The sequence below is a fragment of the Sebastes fasciatus genome, chromosome 19 (assembly GCF_043250625.1).
Source record: "Sebastes fasciatus isolate fSebFas1 chromosome 19, fSebFas1.pri, whole genome shotgun sequence".
NCBI lineage: Eukaryota > Metazoa > Chordata > Actinopteri > Perciformes > Sebastidae > Sebastes > Sebastes fasciatus.
Genome location: NC_133813.1, coordinates 14070211 through 14091505, shown reverse-complemented (window position 1 = coordinate 14091505; position 21295 = coordinate 14070211). Strand labels below are relative to the sequence as shown.

The following is a 21295-nucleotide window of genomic DNA, read 5'->3' as shown; positions in this document are numbered from 1 at the left end:
GATTCATAGATCATTAGGTAAAGAATAAATGTGTGTGTACATATATGTACTGTATATATATATAGTATATTTTAAAGGTGCAGTAAGATCTGGCGGCATCTAGTGGTGAGGAGAACTACAGTGACCGATGCTAAAACGTGAAAACATGAATATGTGAATATCCCTCTCTAGAGCCAGTGTTTGGTTTGTCCGTTCTGGGCTACTGTAGAAACATGGTGGCCGGCTCCGTTAAGAGCTAATGTTGACTTATTTTACTGTAGTTTGTTATGTAACTTCCGTACTTTACTAACACCAGCTACGTAACAAATGTAGTTATTTTAGGTAATAAACATACTTATTTTAACCCAAACAATGATATTTTCCTAAACCTAAGCAAATAGTTTTATTGCGTAAGTAAACCTACATTGGAAGTTTATTCTGAAAAGAGACTGTATGCATGTAATGAGCAGAAACTGATACGCTGTCCCTGGCACATTCATGTACACGCTAGAGGGGTACCTAGTAGGGGTGGAAATCACCAGATGCCCAACGACACGATATTATCACGACACTTAAGTTACGATACGATCTTATTGAGCTTTTAAACATTTTACGATATGCTGAGTATTGGGATAATATACATATTGCGAAAGCGATTTTATTACCTTTTTTCAACTGCAAACTTGTCAACATCTGTTTTATAAATCTGTTCATCGTTTTCATTCACATATCTGGAGGTCAGAGGTCAAGAAACCCCTTTGAAAATGGCCATGCCAGTTTTTCCTTGCCAAAATTTAGTGTAACTTTGGAGTTATTTATCGCTCTTCCCAACAACCTAACGTGACATTGGTACCAATGGATTCCTTAGGTTTTCTAGTTTCATATGATGCCAGTACCTTCACTGTATAGCTTTAAGACTGAGCCGGAAACTTGACGTCCGTGTATCGATACAATATTGCCACGCAAAATATTGTGATACTATGCTGTATTGATTTGTTCCCCCACCCCCAGTACCTATCATCATAGTTTGAAACATAGTGCCACTGACCAAGCGTTGGCTATTTACATGTTTGCCTGCAGACGAGGTGGGACGACATAAACTAATTGATTTAGAGCATATCCCTTCTTAATGCAGAAGAGATTTCTTACAAACTGGCAACCAAAAAAATGCTTATAAGAATCTAGGAAGCATTAGGAAAATGATTTATTAACCATTAATGAACGCGTTAGCATTCAGCATTTAATATCTCATCTATCGATCATCTCTGGTAATGACATAAGCTCGGTGCCAAAGCAGGGAGAAGATTGAGAGTGGGTGCTAGTGGAAGAGCTTTAGGGAGCTAATTTAGCTGTGGGTGTGATTCTAACGTGATTAGTATTTATATGACACATCATCCACATTAGGCAGTGCTTCGCTGTTCCACATGCCACTCTTGATCTTCCTCTCTCCTCCCCGTTCAAAGACATGGCACAATGGTGATGGGCACCATCTGGCACTCACTGTTGGCACGAGTTGGGCTCTTTGATTATTGCCAAAAAGCATGAACAAGGATTGTCGCTCTCCTTCTTCTCTTGGTGTGTCTCCCTCTCTCCCTGTGTTTCACACCCAGCCCTATATCTGTCACTTCTTCACACAAACAAACTCCTGGGTGGACGGATACACATTTGTAGGGACATGTAAGAATTTTACGGTTTCACATCTCCAGTGAATGGTCTGAGACTAATGTGTTTTTTTTAGATGTATGCACTGCTAACACTTCGCATGCCTGTTTTTTTGTAACTGTCGTGCTGTCAGCAGAGACTATATGGAACAAATAATACTCTTCATTTCTATTTTCTTGTTTTCGTGCTGTGAAAATCCTGCGCTCCTGCTGGCTGAGCATTTCCTCTGAGTTCTTTCATATGAATGAGATGTGATGCCTTCGGTGTATTTTCTCCCCTCTCCCCTGTGAGGTGCCTGTTGCTCCGCGGCTCAGCCCTGAAGTAAAGATGGATTACTGCAGAAGAACTGCCTGCCCTGCCCTTTACACATTTCACACACACCACTTCTCCATTATCATCCACGGGGGAAGCGCACACACATACACACACACACACACACACACAGGTCTGAAAGCTCTGACAGGGTTGTTAGCGAAAGGTCAGAGTCAAGAATCTGACAAATCTTTCTTTAGAGAAACGGAAACCTCTCATATCCAGTTAAACTGAAAACACACCAGCTCTTATTTTCCCGTCTTGTTGTCTTTCAGTCGGTTTTATACGTATCTCTGTCTCTCTCTGTCTACTCTCTGTCTCTATTATTGGTTTAAGATACACAGCAAGGAGGAAATCTGTTCGTGTCCGGATCAATTTCCTGTCAGATATGGACAACCTGGTGATTTGAAATATCAGAGAGAAGTAAATCCTGGCTCTGCAGTCTGCAGATTATCCTGATGTTGCCTGGCTGAAGGGACTTAACCTCAGGGTTCAATAAGTGTACCATTGACTGAGCTGGGTAGCTTTTCTTGTGATTGGCATTTTATTGAATTTTTGAAAGACAGAAATATACACAAACATAAAAATAAAGAGTAAAGGACAATATATAGTACATAAATAACTTAAAATAGAGGACAAAGCATTAACTACTAAAAAGACAAATTAAAACACTAAAATAAAAGTAGAAAAGAAGCTAGGTAGTTTTTGATTATTTGATTTATAAAGTTTATTTTCTTTTTTTTAAAGCTGCAGTGGATAGAAATGGAGCAAATATGATTAAAAAAACATGCACTTTTATAAAACGGTCACTATATCCTGACAGTAGTGCATGAGACAGGTAATCGGAAAAAAACAAACATGTGCCTCTGTGGTCAAATTTCATGTAGGTACATGTATGTATACAGTATGACGAATGTAAGAAAGTTTTTAAGCCAGTCGTCTAATCACAGTGGAGGAAGGGCGGGACAAATACCACAAAGACCAACCGTCACATCCTACATGTAGCTACAAGTGCTGAACTGAACAACAACAACAACGGAAGAGATCATTTTTTATTTAATATCATGAACCCACATAGTCCGGCGGGTCCGTCCTCTCTCTCTACGTTCTTCAACCTTCCCTTCTCTACCTTGTGCCGACATTTTTAACTTCGCTTTGGTGGACACAGGCCCCTTAGGATGTGAATCCTGGTCTCCAAATGTCAAAGACCCGCACTTAGTTTCTACGCCCACCATCCACCTCGACAACCTCTTCATGAATCATGTAGCGCTTCCTACTCTTGAAAAAAGTGTTGCTGGGGAACGTAATCCAGCCAGCAATTTTGCTACAAAGAGTTTTCCTATAAAACATAATTAGAAGAACAATTGTCTGTCTGCTCTTTGGTGCTGAGCAGGTAGTATACAGTATATTGTTGTTGTTGTTTTTTAGCTTTCTCACCTAAAGCAGCAGTGCGTAGAAATGGAGCAAGTATGATTAAAAAAAGTTATTTTTATAAAACGGTCACTATATCCTGATAGTAGTGGATGAGACAGATAATCTGAAAACAATCATGTTCCTCTGTATCCTCCGGTGCTCCTGATGGCATCTGCAAGATTTCACAGACCGGAGGAAAACAACCAATCAGAGCTGATCTGGAGTCTGCCGTCTCTGAGCTGGTCAAACTAGGCAGCGCTGATCAAATATGAATCAATATTCTGTTACTGCAATGCCTATTTCTCGCCTCAAATGTTTTCAGAAACATCTTGTAGTGTACTGTTTAGCTGTAAAATGAGAAAGATTGTGACCCGGCAGCCAGGTTGAGATCAGTTGAGGAAATATCAAGCACCGCCCACCAGCCGGAGCACAGCCAATAGGAGCGCTCTCTCTCTCTCTCTGAAATGACCTGTGATTGGCCAAAGGATCCCGTCACGGGAGATTTAAAGCCTGTAAACAGAGCCATGAGGATGTACAGAAGTCTAGTTTTCTCTCAGAACACTTGAATTACAATATGCTGAAAGGTTATTATGGAATTTTTGCCATAATAGTCCAATATGAGCATCATTTCAACTGATACAGGGTAGTCTGATTTTTAAGTTCCTTTTTAAAATTCATATTATGTCTTTGTCTTTTCCACACACACACACACACACACACAAACACACACATGTTTCTGTCACTGTAATAAATATACTCTGTCCTGTTTCTTCTTTCCGTCTCTTTTGCTTTGCTGCTTCTTCAAATACAGACGCACTCTCCCTCGCCTCCTTTCTCTTAACCTCTGTATTTTCCCGGGAATTCATTTTATATTCTATTCAGTCAGGTCTTTTCACTGCCTGTTATGATAATGGCAGAGTATTGTCAATGTTTAATGAATGGCTGGAGGCTGGATACAGGTTCAGAAATATCCTTGTGACCGTGAACATGAGACGTTCATCTATAATTTGCTCACACGTCACTGTGTTTCAGAGGAGCTCAGCTGAATGTGCCCACACCCATGCAGGCAGAGCTTTATTTGGATTATTATTTGATATTTAAGTTTCTGCTCATTTGCACAGTGTAGTGCAGATGTTGGTTTCCCTGAATAAACTGTGCACAGAAACACCTCAGGTTCTGCTTCATTTGGCGGTGGAAGGGAAAGCAAAGCTGTAAGCAGCTGCCGAGGCAATCTTTCCTCCTCACCACCTCTCTGATGCTCCTCTCACCCCTCTTTCCTGCTGCTCCTACACACCCAATCCAGGGCTGTGAGTTTGCACCACTTCTCCTCATCCCCATTTAGGTGTGAAATGTATTTATATTCAAAGCGCAGAAAAACGGAGAAAAGGGGGGAGAGAGCGGAGGAAGTGACACAAGCAATCTAGTGGAAAAGGCGCCTCTTTCTGATGTCTGTGAAGCAGCGTATTCCTCTGGATAAAACCAGGACAATGAGGAGCTGTCAGTAGCTATGGGCCAGTGTTGGGACCATGTGGAGAGTATTTGAATTGGACTGCTATGCCCTTCTGGGCCACATGAGAAAGTGAATCAAAGGCGGTGAAAGGAAAAGTGAGCCCAAGCTGAGGAGTAGCACTCTGGAGACCGGGAAGTAGACAGAAGCACATTATAGAGGGCAGGAGTAGTGTGAATGAGGGCTCCATGCACCACAGCCCACAGCTCTTAACACCGACATGACTGACAGCAAAGACACTATACATTGTTCTTACTAGAATCTCAACTTTAGAGTACGACTTCTCCATATTCCCTTGACTCAGACGCATAAAAAACTGCATGTTATTTCCTCACACGCTGTAACGCAATCAGTTATTTCTAACGCTGTGCAATTAATCGAATTTCAATTACGATTTGGGCTAATTATGGAAACAAGATAATCGACATAAAACGATTATTGTGCCACATTCCATTTCACTCTCGTTTTGTCTTGTGTTATAGATTCAGCGCACCACTTTCCTTTACAGCTGTTCGCTTTCGCTCCGCCAAAAAACCTATATCACCAGGAACTGAAAGTCAATTGTTCGTTCGATTGCAATGTCAGCGCCCAGCATCGAAGCTAGGCTTCCGCCATTTTGGACTGAAAGCAACTACGCCAGTAAAACGTCCGCCAAAAAAGTGCCTTACAAAAGTAAAACCAAATTATTTCTACTCTGTTGTCATATTCTACTGAAATGACCTGCGCTGAACAGTAAAATATTATAAATATAATAAGCATTTTCAGTTAAAATGTCGGCAGCGGCTGTTAAAAAAAAACACCGGACATTCGTCTCTTTGCTTCTATACTCTTTGGCCCCGCTCGGCGGCTCAGGGACGGACGCTCGGTGTGGGAGGATCTCCTTGATGGGACGGAGCCCCGTGCTCCCGGCGTGACTGTCAACCAGGGCGGACTGTCCTCAGTGCGGCGATGTCGGCAACCCACTCGACCCGCCTTGAAACATGGACCCCGTCTCGTTTATCACGCTTTGTGGGTGTGTTTTTTTGTTCCGCATCATCACCATTCATATATATATCAGGGCTCTCAAATTTAACGCAAATTCATTTTAAGGCCACTAATATCTTTAACGCATTAACGCAACTTGCGAATTTTAGGTTCTACGGACTCAGTTTTAAAGCTAGAGTGAAGACTAGAAAACCTAAGGAATCCCTGGGTACCAACCATGTCATACTAGCTTGCATAAAGCAGCATATTTGCCCACCCAAGAGTAGTAATACTACATTTTGAACGGATACAAAATTTACGATTAATTTGCGATTAATTGTGATTAACTATTTTAATAGCCCTGATACACAAACAATGTTTTTTTTAATGATTAAATTGTTTACAAATTGTGCACAAAGTTCTTCATACTGTATATCTAGCCTCTTAATTTTGCTCTCAAAGTGCACCAGATTGATGCATTTGACTTTAAAATAATCAAAATGCTCTTCCTAAATGCACGATGTTTCCAAAGTCAATAATCATGTTAAATAATCAGGATCTCAGTGTTGACCAAAATAATCTTGGTTATGAGTTTTGCCATAACTGAGCATCCCTAGTTAATTCCCTGTGAAACTTATCAGCCTACAGCCTGTTTAACTATGCAAAACATGCAGCGCTGCTCCATCATGGGGCTCTATCGGACAAACGTGTCTGGCAGCCATCCTCCACCCACACTGAGCCAACGGTGAGATGTCTCCAGGTCTCCTTTAACACTATTATTACTTTTTAAAATCTTTTAAAGCCGCTGTGATTCATTTTTAATGTGGATGAATATTTCACGGCACACTGGAGTTTGTAAAAAAAAAAAGAAAAAAGGGAGAGAGGCAGAGAAAGTGAATGAGGGATACACGGTGAGAGAAAAAGCTGGAGATATTGAGATGCATGAAGAGTCATCCCAATTTCCCTCCCCGTGCCCAGAGTCTCTTATGCTCCACCAACTCACTCTCTGGTCTATCGCAATCGAAGGACAGCGTGCGAGTATCCGGCCCCGTCGTGCGATGTTGTGTCAGTGGAGATGTGTGTCAGGAAGCGCTGATTCATGATGGGTGTGTGGGGAGAATGGCGAGTGATGAGTTGTTTCTGTAGGCGCTGTCACAAAATGTTCATCTCAATGGATCAGTCCGCGGCCTTCGTCCTACGAGTCTCGGAGACTCGGCGGAGGAATCCTCCAGCCTACCGCCGCCGCGCCTGGCGCCGCATATGCATATCACTGATGCGAAGAGGCATTCATTGACAAATAAGATGCTTAAAAGAGTCACCACAGACTGTGAATGAGAGAGAAAACAATACGGGTGTGAAACGAGGCCACAGTACAGATATCAAACAAGCGTGAGTGGCATCCCCGCAGATAAGCACGACAGAGAGAAAGAGCAAGAATGCTTCCTCAGCAAGCCTTTTCTCAATTATCTGCTGTTCAGCGAAGGCGATGACGGATTGTGTTTTGAAAAAAAGAAAGTGAGCGGACTCGTAGTTTAGCTGAAAACGTATGGTCCGGAGAGTCATTAATCCATCTCAGAGTAGCAGCCCATCCAGCCCATCCAGCTCCTCCAGCGAAATGCGTGATGGAGCAGCAGACAGAGCAGCAGCAGAGATAAAGCAGCCGAGCACAGATCTGATTAGGCTGCCGTCTCCGCCAACAACAGCTCCTTGTTAGACCTCGCTACTTTGTTCCATACAGCACATTCGCCATTAGCAAAAAAGACACAACACAACTCCACTCACTAATTAACACTCCGGCACGGCCACACAATCACACTCACGTATTAACATGCAGTTAATGTGCCACTGGTGCTGGATAAATAACATCATGCATTATTCTTCATGTAATGTGAGACCCTTAAAAACCAGAACAAATGAAGCGCTTATTTATGAGTCTTGGTTGGGTACAAAATGTTCAAAATGTTATATTTACATTTGCATGCTTAAAGTGTCATTAGCATTTTTTATATAAGCTCTGCCCTGAAAGATGTCCCGGGTAACGGGAGAACAAAACTGTGTGCAAAGACACACTTAAACACACATGTATCGTAATAGCATTTGTTTTTGTTAGACTTTTATTTTATTTTAAAGAAATGTGTTTCCTGTTACACGCTTGATCTATTGTTAATATGAAAATATTGATTATAGCAGCTTTAAAGCACCGTTGGGTGATATTAAATTTACTCAGGTCAAATTTTTTAGTGGGCGAGGACAAATTTTCTTGCATGAAAACGATTTTCATTTTTCTACATATATTGCAGTCTTAGCTTTTCAGCTAGATTGATACTGCCATGTGATGTGCTGAGCTGTGCTTTTCTTTGAGGGCTAAGACTTCTTCAAGAGGCTCTTTAATTGATGGAATCTGTCCTGTCAGATTTTATGGCTTTTCCATCACTCACTCCGTTCCGGGCTTCACTTTATCTTTTTTTTTTTTTTTCCTCCAACACCTTCTTCTCTATCACTGCCAAATTTTCCTTTTAGACTCAGCTCAACTTGAGCCTCAAAGAAAAGAAAATCTCCTCCCCTTTTAAAGCAGGAAAATCCTCTTGTCACGCATGAAAGAAGCATGTCGACTTGAGAGGTAGATTGAGCGATAAGTCCTCATCTGACCATAAAACAGAGGCTAGGGATGTAATATTTCACTTTCTCATCATCTGTATTTCTTATTCCCTTTCTTCAAGATGAGGAACTACCGCTGCATCACGCAGACATTCCTGAGCAGTAACCCTCACTGTAATATCTTTAAAGATGAGGCTGTATTTAGTTTCTGAATGAATCACTTTCTTTATGGGCTTCTTCTCCCTCTGTTCTTTCTCTCTTTTTCCATTTTCTAAATCTCAGATCTTTTCTTACAGATCTTTTATCCTCAACTGTCTTTCTTCTCGTCCTCCCCCACTGTCTTTCATCTTCTCTGTTTTCTTGATTGAGGAGGTTTGCATACACACTATAAATAAATTACGGAGAATAACCAGATTAGACTGAATCATTTATGTAGTGTACAGTAATTTAAACTTCAGCAATAATATAATTTGTTTGACAATCAGGTTAGTGTCGAGGATGTGTTGTAGCTACAGGAAACACCTTATTAGCGCTACAGAATCATAAATAATAAATGAGTGAGTAGGAGAGTGTGCACAATCAAATCACTGAAAGCAATCAGTCTACGGTGTATACACGCCACATTTCACAGCTCCAGTCCACAATTAAAAAGACTGATGATGAATGTTGGCCCATTAATTGGGTTATGCTTCCTCAGATTGATGACATAATTTGACATAACCCCTCTGAGGTGTTTACATGAGAGTTTTAATAAGCAGAGTACTGTCGAAACCCTATAACACCATTTGTTTCTGCAGACTTCTACAACATCAACAAGATCAACAATTACAAACCAATGGGAGACAATCTGGCAATCTCTTGTTAACTGCCCTCTAGAGGATTATCAGTGTAACGCAGGAAGTACAGGATTGTTGGCTACGATTTAAATCGCATACTATTTCAGATGGCGTGTGAGCTCTGAGCACGCACAAAGTTATTTATACTCAACGCGTTTTTCTTTGCAGTATTCTCCGAAAGGCCAGAGTGCGTACTAACAAAATATTCTGTGAAGAAGCAAGACTACGAGTGTTAACTGCAAAACGCCATAAACCAAACTCCAGGATGCCGAGGAGGACTTGTAATTAACTGTAAACTCATATCTCATATTCATGGACATACTTCATCACCTTTACAATCCCTAATAAAGAAAGGAGTCAAGTATTAAAGGTATTATAATGAAACTAAGGTTGAAAGGTTTAATATGCTGTAGGCAAAATAGAGATCTCTTGCTTTTAAAAGCATTTCAAAATGAATTGGCCGTCTTTCTAATTCATTATTTTACTTTATTTTGTGGTTAGACTGTGTGTATCAAATGTGATACAGTAGGAGGTGCATTTTGCATTTTATAAGGTTTTTATGATTTTAAAAAGGTCAAAGACTCTTTTAATTATAGTGACGAATAGAATAGCATATAATACAATATATAGTAATTAGACTGTCAAAATTAATGTGATAATAACACGTTAATGCAAATTTGTTTTAACGCCACTAATTTCTTTAACGCATTAATGCAATCAATCTTCCCAAGGTTGTAGCGGGCTCATATGAAACAAGAAAATCTAAGGAACCCATTGGTATCAACCATGTCATGATACCATGTCGGGAAATAAGTTAAATAACGCTCCAAATTTACGCAAAATTTTGGCGCGAAAAATCATGTCAAGTAATTTGGTCATTTTCAAAGGGGTCCCTTGACCTCTGACCTCAAGATATGTGAATGAAAATGGGTTCTATGGATACCCATGAGTCTCCCCTTTACAGACATGCCCACTTTATAATAATCACATGCAGTTTGGGGGTCATAGTCAAGTCAGCACACTGACACACTGACAGCTGTTGTTGCCTGTTGGGCTGCAGTTTGCCATGTTATGATTTGAGCATATTCATTCACGTATTCTACGTTCATCACGTAAAATACAGTGGTAGAGACTGAAGATGATATTTGGAAATCATCATTGGACCAACGTGATGTCAATCTTGTATTCTTCTGGTGTTGATTGCTAACAATTGGTCATCATTTTAGGTATTTTGGCCAATCACAGATAAGCATAAAAAAATATATATTGTATTGATAGAAGAGGCCCCGCCCCAAGGGAGGACGGCACCAGCTCGTCCTCCATTGTCCCAACCACCACTTTCTTGCCTGCCCTGCAGGTCTCGCTGTTGAAGCATTTAAATTCAAATTTCAATAATAGATTTTTTCCATTAGGTAATGATTAATTTCAACCTATTACTCTTTTTTATATTTTGATATTCCTCTTGCCTTCTAAAAAATAGAGAAGGAGCAACCTCCTCTGCCTCCATGGACTAGCCTCCATTGTATATAGTATATACATGTAAATAATATCATATATATGTAAAATATTATTAAATATTGTAAAAATAAATAAATAAATAAATAAATAAAATATAAAATGTTTATACATTTTTCAATAAAAACCCCAACTGAGATAAATAAATTGCATCAAAAGCTGAATGTATAACATATGATACAGAAAAACATATATTGCAAATTAAAATTGCATAATGTAATGAATAATATTATTTTTTATTCTGTCAAAAGTTTCAATAAACACCTCAATAAAAAAAAAATATATAGAGAGAATTTTCTGATACTTATTTCATGTGTCAGGCTTTACAGGTTTAATCCGGTGATAATAAAATGATATTTGTGCATGTAAGCACTCCGAATGTCATCCTCTCTCTCTCCACTATTTCTTTCTCCTCTCCCTCTGCAAGATTTGCTTCTTCCACTAATAACCCCGTCTTTCTTTTCTCTTTTTTCAATTTTGATATTTCCAACTAAGAGACAGGGATTTCAATTTCATAGCAATCCACACTTTTCTTTTTGCCTTTCTTCACCCTCCTGTAAAGTGTGAAATCCTGTTTGTTAATTGATTGATTTCAATTCAAATCTCGGAGCGGAATGATTATGCAGTAACTCTGCGTGCGTATGTGTGTGTTTGTGCATTTGACACTGTGTGCATCTGTGTGTGTAAACGAGAGATAAGGAGAGTAGAAAAATGAGAAGAGCAGGGGAGGAGGAGGAGGAGGGAGGAAACCAAGTGGGCACACCGGTGCACGATCTGTGTTGATGTTCACCTCATTAAATCTGAGAGGGAGAGTGTGTGTGCGATAAGTCTTAATAAATAATAAGCTGTGTTAAGTGATCAAACCTGCAGTGTGGCGGTGTTGTGGTTGCGATGAGTGGCCATACTCAAAGTGCTGCAGCCGGCTGTGCTGTCACACAGAGCAGAACCACAATCCTACCGTGCCATAACACTCAACTCCCAAAACTGACGTGATGCAAAATGACAGCGTGATGCACAGAACTGTGAGAGACACGCACTGCGCTCTCGGTGCTCACATGTAAAAACAAGCGATGAATATGCAGAAATCTTCACATTCACAGGAGGACTGATCGTACCTGTAGATGATGCAGGCGCAGTCCCTGCAGGTCCCACAGTTCTCAATGTCCTGTCCGGTTCGGTATGAATGTCTTCTGTTGAAAAGCATGGAGATGACATATCAGGGGTAAAAGAGTGATGGTTTGCGTGTGTGTGTTTGTGTGAGAACATATTCAGGTTATGGTTTCCCTTGTTGAAACTAATTTCTGGCACACACACACACACACACACATACACACGCACACATGCCTGCAAATACACTAATCTAATCCTCTCTGAAATCACCCCTGATCATTTTTTAATGAACGATACCCCTTCCAACAGGCGCAGGCTGTTACGTAAACCATGAGTCACGATATCACTCCAGGCATAAAACAATGCTTATGAGGTAAAAGTCAAGTCTGCACGCATTAGACTTAGCCCCATCACTGAATTCTTATACTGGAACACGCAGATATATGTCACTTTATGAGACAGAAATGCCGTGCAGTCACATGTTCAAATGTCTGCAAAGCATAGTGTTGGCATTAGTGTTCAGAGATTTGGATTACGCTGCTCAGATATCAGTCAAGCCTCTCCATGGATCCACATCCATCCATCTATCTCGTCCTATCCAAGAGTTCTCCCGTCCCCACTTCATCATGTACTATTTTGGTGCGATAAGGCGGGGGGGAAATTACTAAGCAGCTTACAATGTAGGAAGCAGATTAATTAAAGACTTGATGAGAATGGTAAAGGGTTTACACTAAGAGGCATAGCGCATCTGAAGCCACCAACATGATGACAGCCAAACGCTGATTTCTATCTATCCCCGCCTGCTACATGCATACATACATACATGCATGAGGAAAGAGCTGCTGCGAAATGGGTGCAACTGAGCTCCCAAGGCGCTCCCTGTGGTCTGACATGACAGAAATTCTTCAGCATATCAAGAGATCGAGAGTTGAATGACTGACATGAGACTTCATAAAAATAACTACAGATGCTCCCTCTTCCCTACTGCGTTGTGTTCAATCTGGTATTCCTTTTCCTCTGTCTGTTTTAGCCACATCTTCTGTGTTTTCTCAGTCTTACCAAATTTACATTGTGTTCCGTTCGCGCGGCTTTGTCGCCAAAGTATTTACAATGCTTACAATGCTGGGATTGGCTATAAATAGAGGGAGCTGCATCACAGCGAAGCTTAGGCACAACAACCATCTATCTGTAATATTCACGGCACATGATGCAGCGAGGTTATTACCGCTGGGTTGTGGATATTCCCTTTCTGAAGAATATTCTGTCTACAACGACCCACTTGTCGACTCCACTCCAGGAGAGAGAAGACAATCTTTTAGTGCAAAGCTACGATCACATTATAATATCTGTGTGCTCCTCATTTGTTTTTTTGTGGAAAGAGAAACCGATTCTCAGTTGAGAAATTAACTGTCTGGGAATAAAACAGCAGGCGCTTAGGCTGCATGCTGACATTTACTTTCCAGGTCTCCAAAATACCAGGCACTCATAATTTACGTAGTCCCACTCCTCTCTCCTTCCCTCTCTCTACTTACCTATTCAGTAAGGGTTAACAGAAGACTGAATGTTAAAGTTGGCCACAGATTAACAGATGGCTTTTCACACTACACTTGGCCGTGGGCTGAGAGCCCCAGTTAGCCCTGGGTTTACAGCTCCGTTAGCCTACGGCTTCCAGTCATTTCACATTTACAGGGATAGCTCCTCTTTTGGCCCACGGCTTTCACACAACATTTAAACCCAGACAAACCCCTTTCAAAACCCTTGGGCTATGCAACATTTCACAGTGCTGTTAGCGCTACTTTTGAACACCACCTTGGACATAAGTTGCGAAAAACAAAACTGTGATCCTGGGTCATCTACTGTACGATGTTAAACTCTAAAGTTTATAACCTTTCATATGTGAGATGTGATGTGAAAGTTGACCCAGGAATAGTCGTACCAAAGTTAACCTCATACTAAACCCCACTTTTCAAGGTTAGCACCAGAAACACATGGCTAAGATCCTTTTGTGTGAACAGAGTCGTGCAGGGATGACGTATCTTGCAGGCCAACCAGGAAGTTAGCATCACCCTTGGTTCCCTCGACAAAAAGTCAATAGGACTTTTCCATTGGGTTTTGGATTATTGCAGAAAATAAGTTCTGTGGCAAACACAAGTTTATAATATTTACATGTTTTGTTCCGTAAAATAATCTCCACAAATGAAAACCACTTATGATTTCTGAAGTGTGAATGCAATCGCCAGAAGTAAAAAGCTAATTTTAGGCTATAAACGAACTACACGGTCACATGAACACGAGTATACACAGCGAGGCTGTAAAGGAGGACGAGTCGGCCTGATGACGTTTAGTAGTCTAATTTAGCCACTTGTTAGCAACCGTCTTTTTTAAGACACGTAAAAGCTTCAAATTTCACGAGTGGGATATTTACTGACGTATTTTATATCGCAGAGCAAAACTAAGCCTGTCCGAATACCTTTTTTTTGCTTCGAAGCTTTGGTGAGAAATGCTGCTGCCACACTACTGTACACGCACGCACCTCTACAAATAACAAACAGCGATATCCCTCTGAAAATAACTGATAATAATTCATGTTGAATATGAATAATGTTGTGGGATTTTTCCCTATTTCATGGGCTATTTACATTATACTTATATTCAAAAAACAAAAAACAAAAAGAAAGGATTTGAACACTGATTTGGAGGTCGATTACCATGTCAATGGTCGAAGCATTCAGGTCAGCCCTAAACAAAATGTTAAAATCTCTTCAGCTTGTGTTAACCACAGAACCTTATTTCAGCCATCCAACTAAAAACCCATTAAAAAAACCCATTGACTTCTAGACGAGGGAACAGGAAGTGCTAAAATGCTCATTTCCGGGTTTTAGGACTCATTCCTGTAGCACTGTATTGAGTTTAGAACAGTTCTCGCATCAATTCAGTGAAGATAGCTCTGGTTTCATTGTCAAAATGTTGTGTCATGGTTACCATGTGCCTAAATTGTGGCAGTGAGCCCTGGAACATTCCTGGAAAACAACCCAGCATTAAAACAACACAAGAGGCTGCAATGGTGTGGGTGTGTTGTTTCAGGTACTGGTGAGACAATGACAATACAATTTGCAGGCTGCTCTAATACACCATTCATAGCTATACCTATGAAAAGTAATGCACTATAATTTGTATATATCCCACAAAATCAATTCGTATGTAATCCACGTAATCGTGAAGTAGAAGTATAAATTATAAAGAGTGACAAACGCTGCGTAGGGAGGAGGTCTGGGTGGATTGGTGGGTCAAAAAACACCAGCCCTTCGCCCAGGAGAATGCTGTTCTTGTCCTGTTTGAAACCAGAAGTCAACATTCACTTGTCATGTAACTTCTGTACTTAAGTTACGCCACTTTCGAAGTCTTATTTTAACCCAAACCACGATCTTTTCCCAAACCTATCTAAGTAGTTTTGTTGCGTAAACCTGACCAAGTTGTTTCCTGTGAAGACGGAAGTTTATTTTGAAAACTGACTGACTGTATGCATGTAACGTGTTGCTGGACAATTGTAGGAAAACGCACACAATTTGTTTTGGAAGATATCATAGGAACCGTTGTATGAGGATACGTTGCCACTTCAGTAGTAGATCAATGAATTTGAAGGCTTCAGAGGCCAAAAAACACTGAACAGCATATTAAAATAATATGAGACTCAAAGAGGCAGCCATTTATCTTTTTTCATGGTGATCGTGGGGTAAATGGTAAAAAAGTAACCTACCATGTAACTGCACTTATTTGATTGGCCGCCGCGGATCCTAGCTGGGTGACATCGCATTGCAACACTGCTTTTTTTTTAGGTTTCTGCACCCTTAGCACTCTTGGCACCTCAACTGTGTCGGTGGGTTGGCCAAAATCGGTCTAAATGTGGCCTTAGTTCAGCTCAGGGCTAATTAAATTCAAGTGTGAAAAGCCTTCAGAGCATCTAATAATGTCAGTAGTTGGATGATCTTAGAGTAATAAGAGAAGCATGCTGTTATGTAATGTGATATGTATTACGACCTGACAAAGGTTGGATTGAGCTCAAAACACTCTTGATTAAAATAGATTGTGGTATGGAGTCAGTGTGCAGGCATTAGCTTTTAATTCCTACACTGTAAACTGCCGACCAAAATGAAATATTGCCTCACCCGTCTCTCTCGGCTTCCTTCTTCTCAAGGTCTTGAATGACATCCAGCAGGACCTTAATGGTGTTCTGGCTGGTCTCCAGGACCCCCTCCAGGCTGTGGAGCTGAGTCTGCAGGTTACGAATATCATGCAGGGGTCCGTTGGGGCCCAGGAGCTTTTCTGTCACCCTGGATGGGTCCAGTTTACACCTGGCCCCAGACACCAGCCCTCCCAGAATTTCCTGGACCTGTCTCAGTGTGTCAGCCTGGGTGGCAGTCAGGGGCCCAGCTGTAGGCCGCTCCCCAGAAGCACAGCAGCCCCTGGCTCCAGAGCAACCCTGCTGGTTTGGAGGGAGAGTGTGTTGGCTGTTGGGGGTGTTGGGCCTGGCGTTGGGTCCTGAGCAGAGCATTTTGTGTAGCGCCCCAAGCTGAGCCTGGGCTGAGCTGAGACAGCTGGACTTAAAACAGGCCTTGGCAGGAGAGGAGGAGGACTGCTTCTCCCCCTTCATCACAGCAACTGGCGGAGTTTGAGCTCTGTGCTTCAGAGAGCTGGCTCTCTCACAGAGCTTGGGTGAGTCTGTACATTTTATATCTTCCTTTTTCCCCTTCTCCTCGTCTTTATCTTTCTTGCCGGCCCTGCTGTCTGCCCTGAGCATGGGTGTTCGGATTGCAGGACCTGGTGGATCGCTTCCCGTTTTGCGTGGTGTGTAAGGTGGAGGCGGCGGGGGAGGAGGTGGAAGTCGAAGGCCCCTCTTATCCTGAGCGTTGTAGGGCGCCTGAGAGGGGGGCGTGTACGGCGGTGCAGCACGAAATGTGGAAGAATAAAGAGGAACAGCTTTAGTTGGTGTCGCACACAGTTGTGCAATTGGAAGAGTGGACGCATGTGTTATCACAAGTGGAGGCGGAGAAGTGCAAGATTTTAATTTGGGGACCGGGGAGGAGTAGGGGGTTATGCCTGTGTTGGCAGAAGAGGTATTTTGCAGAGCTTGACATGGGATGTTGCAATGAGACACAGTTTGTATGAGAGTGGCATAAGAAGGTGACGTAGAGTTTGGGAGAGGGATGTGGGGACTAATTGAATGGGTGGTGGAGTAATATGATATGGAGGTGCATGACAGGGCAGTTTGAGTTACAAATGTGCATGGTGTAGCGTTTGATGCATTGTGTGGTGGCTGATGTGTTACGCTTGGGGCAGTGGTCGGATGTCTGATGGGGTCAGAGGGAGTTATATTGGGGGTTACAGTTGGGGTAGGGGTGGAACAGGTCGGGGGAGCTGATGATACTATGCTTGGGATAGGGGAGGTGCAGTTTTGGATGGGGCATGATGGTGCAGTTGAGGGAGGACTGGAGCAGACAACAGCTGCGCTAGGGGTTGTTGGTGGCGACACAACAGTATAATAGGGGATAGGGTGTTGGACAACAGTAGGTGCAGAAGTGGAGCAAGGAATGGACAGCGCTATGGGTGGAGGTGGGGTGGTGCAAGCTGGCTTGGCTGGAGAGGAGCAAGGTGGGTTAGCGCAGTGTTCAGGGGTCTGTGTAGGTGGCGGAGAGGTACAGTAAGGCACAGTAGTTATTTGGGTGTTGGGAGGGTCTCGAGTCACAGTTGGAGAAACAGGACTCTCAGATTGAATTTGCATTGAGCTCAGTGATATTGTCAGAGGTGGGGAAGCACAGGGGCTGCATGTTTGTGTCTGGGTGGTGCAAGGTTCAGGATTTGGAGGAGGGTGACAGTCTGTTTGTATTTGAGTGGTACACTGTTCAGCATTTGGAGGTAGGGTTGGACGAGAGTTGGTTGTTTGAATTGGAGTTGTGCGTTGTTTGTCACTCGAAGGTGGAGATTTATGGTGACTCTCAGTTTGACTTTGGGCGGTGCAGTACTTTGAGTTTTCAGGTGGGGAAGGGATCTCAGTTTGAACTTGAGTGGTACAGAGTTTGGTATTGGAGGGTGGCGGGGATGGACTGGGGCTTTCAGTCTGAGTGGGAGTGGTGCAGAAGTGCACCTCCTTTCCGGGATCGCTTGTTGTCCTGTTCAGACGCTTCCTCCTCCTGACCAGTGGAGTGGGAGTGCTGCTTCCCTGACGCTTGGGGCCATCTCGACAGGATACAGCGGAGCAGTGAAATGGCTCAGTGTTGTGAAGCACTGAAGGGGGACAGCTGTGCCTATTTTTTACCACACTAACAGCTGATTTAATGTCTGTCCTGGAGGCTTTAGACCTCCGTTCCACCACAGCTCGGTCCCCAGGCCCAGGCGGACCGTTCTGATCCTTGGAACCAGGCACCAACACGTGGTTGTGCGTAAGGTACTCATCTTGAGAGTCATGTTCGTCATCCCCATCCATGCCCACCGAGTCCCCGAGGCTGTGGCTACGTGTGTGGGTGGAAGAGAGGGACGGGGGCTTTTTCAGGCATGGGGAGGTCTGGATGGCTGTGCTGGTGCTCGTACTGGGCCTGCGTGTCATTGGCAAGGTCAGGGAGTTAGTCTGTGGTGGTGCCCAGCATCGACGCGTAGGACCCGGCGTCAACGGATGAGGAGGGGCCCTGGCTAAGAAAGCAGCCACCACCTCTATAGTACTTGCCATGTCCCCACGCACAGCCCCCACCACAGAGGTTTGGCCAGGTAGACTCTGAGTCCGTAGCCCATCCCTGTCAGTCCATGGCTTGGGGGACCTGCTGCTGTGTTTGCGAAGAGGATGTGGGCTGTCACATTCTGTGGCAGGCCTCTGATGGCTATTGTTTTCTCCCGTTCCACTGTTGCCACTGCTGCTGCTGCCATCCTCCAGGTCTTTAAAGCGGACCTGGTGGGTACGATTGCGGCGCCGCTTGAGGCGGCTCTCGATGTCTGGGGAGTCTCGATTGAGCAGCACAGAGCGCACAGTCATTGTCCCGGGCAACTTGTCCGCCAAAGTGCTCTTGCCGTTGGTTTGGCCCGTGAGCATGTGGTTGGGCTCTTTGCTCACCATTTCTCTTGTGTCTCTCGCTCCCCCAACATCCACAGGCTCTGCAGGCAGTTTGATGTTGTGAAGGCCTAGTTGTGTCAGTGCTTCAACAAGGAAAGTGATCTCCCCTTTACTATATATTCATTATAACAGTGAGAGATCTGTACAATTGATTGACTGAGTTCCAGTTTCATCACAGAACAGACTTTATAAGATAGGATTGTGTGCAGCTGCTCGGGTTATCTCAAATATATACAACAAGGGCTTCCTTTGCAACTAAGATTGTCCTCTAGAAAGGATGGATTACCATAATCACAGTTCAAGGTGTAGTAATATTAAGCACAGCAAGTAAAAATTAAGTGTAGATCACTGTGATAAATGCTTACCTCTTTGGGTTAGCATTTATCTTACCCTCGTACAAAAATAAATATATGCAGCATTAAATACTCTTTAAAATGAGAGAAGTGATGCTCTCCCATGTCTTCTGAAGTTGTGCACTTTTGCTTCTTATTTCTCTTTAACTTTCTAAGGGGACAAACTCTTGATGAGGCCGGAGAGGTCACCGGCAAATAAGCAGGGAGGAAGAAAATGCAGCCTGTCCATCCTTTCTGTGTCCATCACATTGGCTTGTCTACTTGGCAGCCACTCCTTCTCCGCCTGTTTTTTCCCCTGGGCCCTCAGGAGATTGGATGGCCAAAGTATGGGATGGGCCTGCGTACTTCCCCATAATGGCCTATCTGTTTCAACTCTTCTTTTTCGCTCTCCTTCCGTTCCTTTTGATTTGATCACTCTTTTCTCTTCTCAGTTCTTCTCTCAGTGACTCATTCTCTCATGGTTGAAGACCATGGAATTCCTGAAGAGAGCAGAAAGACAGAGAGAGAAATGAAAGGAGTGAGAGACTGTAATTGTTCCCATATTATTGCATTTGCATTGAAACACAATGCGCTTGCTCCTAGGGATAATGACGGAGATGTGAAATAGACAGCTATTTTAAAAATGCATGAGAGCAGGGTCAACACGGAACGGAAAAAGAAGACATCAATTCAGAAAAAGTAATGAAAGGACGTAGGTGGCAAAAGAAAAACTGAGTATAGGAAAAACACAAGGTATATCATCAGCACTAGAAGACTATCCACAAAAAACAAGTGAAAAGAGATTGTAATTAAGGTCTATTCACATTGGCTGAAGGGGATACTTATGTTTATGTGTATTTGATTCCATTTATTTTATATCTAACTAGTGCAGTACCCATTCAGAACAGGCTGATAACTTGGCCCTGAGAAGTTCTGCTTGCTGCGTTGTCGAGAACCGCGGTATGGCTGCTTGTACCCGCCAAGTATGAAGTTAATTGGATGGACAGTTCTCAAGATATGTAAAGGGCAGTCACAAATACATACACAGACAGACAGACAGAGAATGATTCCTTTATGGTACATGTCCATAGGCTCCGTCCTCTCCACGCTTCCCAATCATTGTCTATGTAAGAAGCCATGCAATGCATTTTGGTGGCGTGGCAGCGCGATTCGAGAGACGAGCCGTCACGTTAGCCGCTCCTCATTTGCATAAAGTTGAGGTCTAGGCTACTTTATGCAAATCAGGGGTGTCCGGCGCGACCCGCCGCATCTGGAAACTCCCTAGAAACTTTTAAACTACCCGTTGACGCTCCAAAATAAAGACAGATTCAGCAACTGCATGGCTTGTTTCTCGCATAAAATGTTTTCACAAACACATTTCAGTGAAGTATTTTCGTGATATAAGAGAAGAAAATAGTGGCAGCCCATCAAGCGTCCAATGCTGGGAAGCGGGGCAATCCTTCCGCCCCTATGGAAATGTACCATTCTAGTTAGATGATGCTGCTGCAGCACCACCCGAATAGCCCGAATAGCACCATGGACACTCAGACATCATATCTACACATGTCCACCAAATGTGGTGACAATAGCACAAAACATTCAGGAGATATGACATTTTTTGTAACATAATACAGAGATGTTCTGTACCAAAATTTGGTGACAATTGCTCAAAATTTGTATGAGGAGTAGCTAAAAAATCTGATTTACACAAAATTAAAAATGGCGGAAAATAAGTCTCAACGCAAATGGGCGTGGCTTATATGGATGGATTTGTCCTTGTCTTGAAATTCTATACTTACATGCTATTTAGTACGCTAAAACAGTATGTGAGATTTTTTATAATGTCCGAAACCTTAGTATGAAGCCAACAGTACGAGAATTGTGTACTATTTCCAGTGAAATATTACAGTATGCAACGATGGACACTATGGCGGCATAAATATCCCGCAATATAATGCTGTAGTGATGA

At 42.7% G+C, this 21295-nt stretch overlaps 1 protein-coding gene across 9 annotated transcripts in view; it reads right to left on the bottom strand.

The window, feature by feature from the left end:
• Window positions 1-21295, bottom strand: part of LOC141756943 (uncharacterized) — a 64191-nt gene that overhangs the window by 17941 nt on the left and 24955 nt on the right. For 5 of the 9 annotated variants that reach the window (XM_074617006.1, XM_074617011.1, XM_074617009.1 and 2 more), the window contains 2 exons: window positions 16062-19826; window positions 11901-11975 (listed from right to left, as the gene is read on the bottom strand). In XM_074617006.1, coding sequence (XP_074473107.1) covers window positions 11901-11975; window positions 16062-18997 — 3011 coding nt within the window. In that variant the 5' untranslated portion in view covers window positions 18998-19826. Of the gene's footprint in view, window positions 1-11900; window positions 11976-15147; window positions 15227-16061; window positions 19827-21295 lie in introns of all 9 variants that reach the window. The other 4 variants (XR_012591554.1, XM_074617012.1, XM_074617013.1 and 1 more) reach the window with 2 other exon arrangements.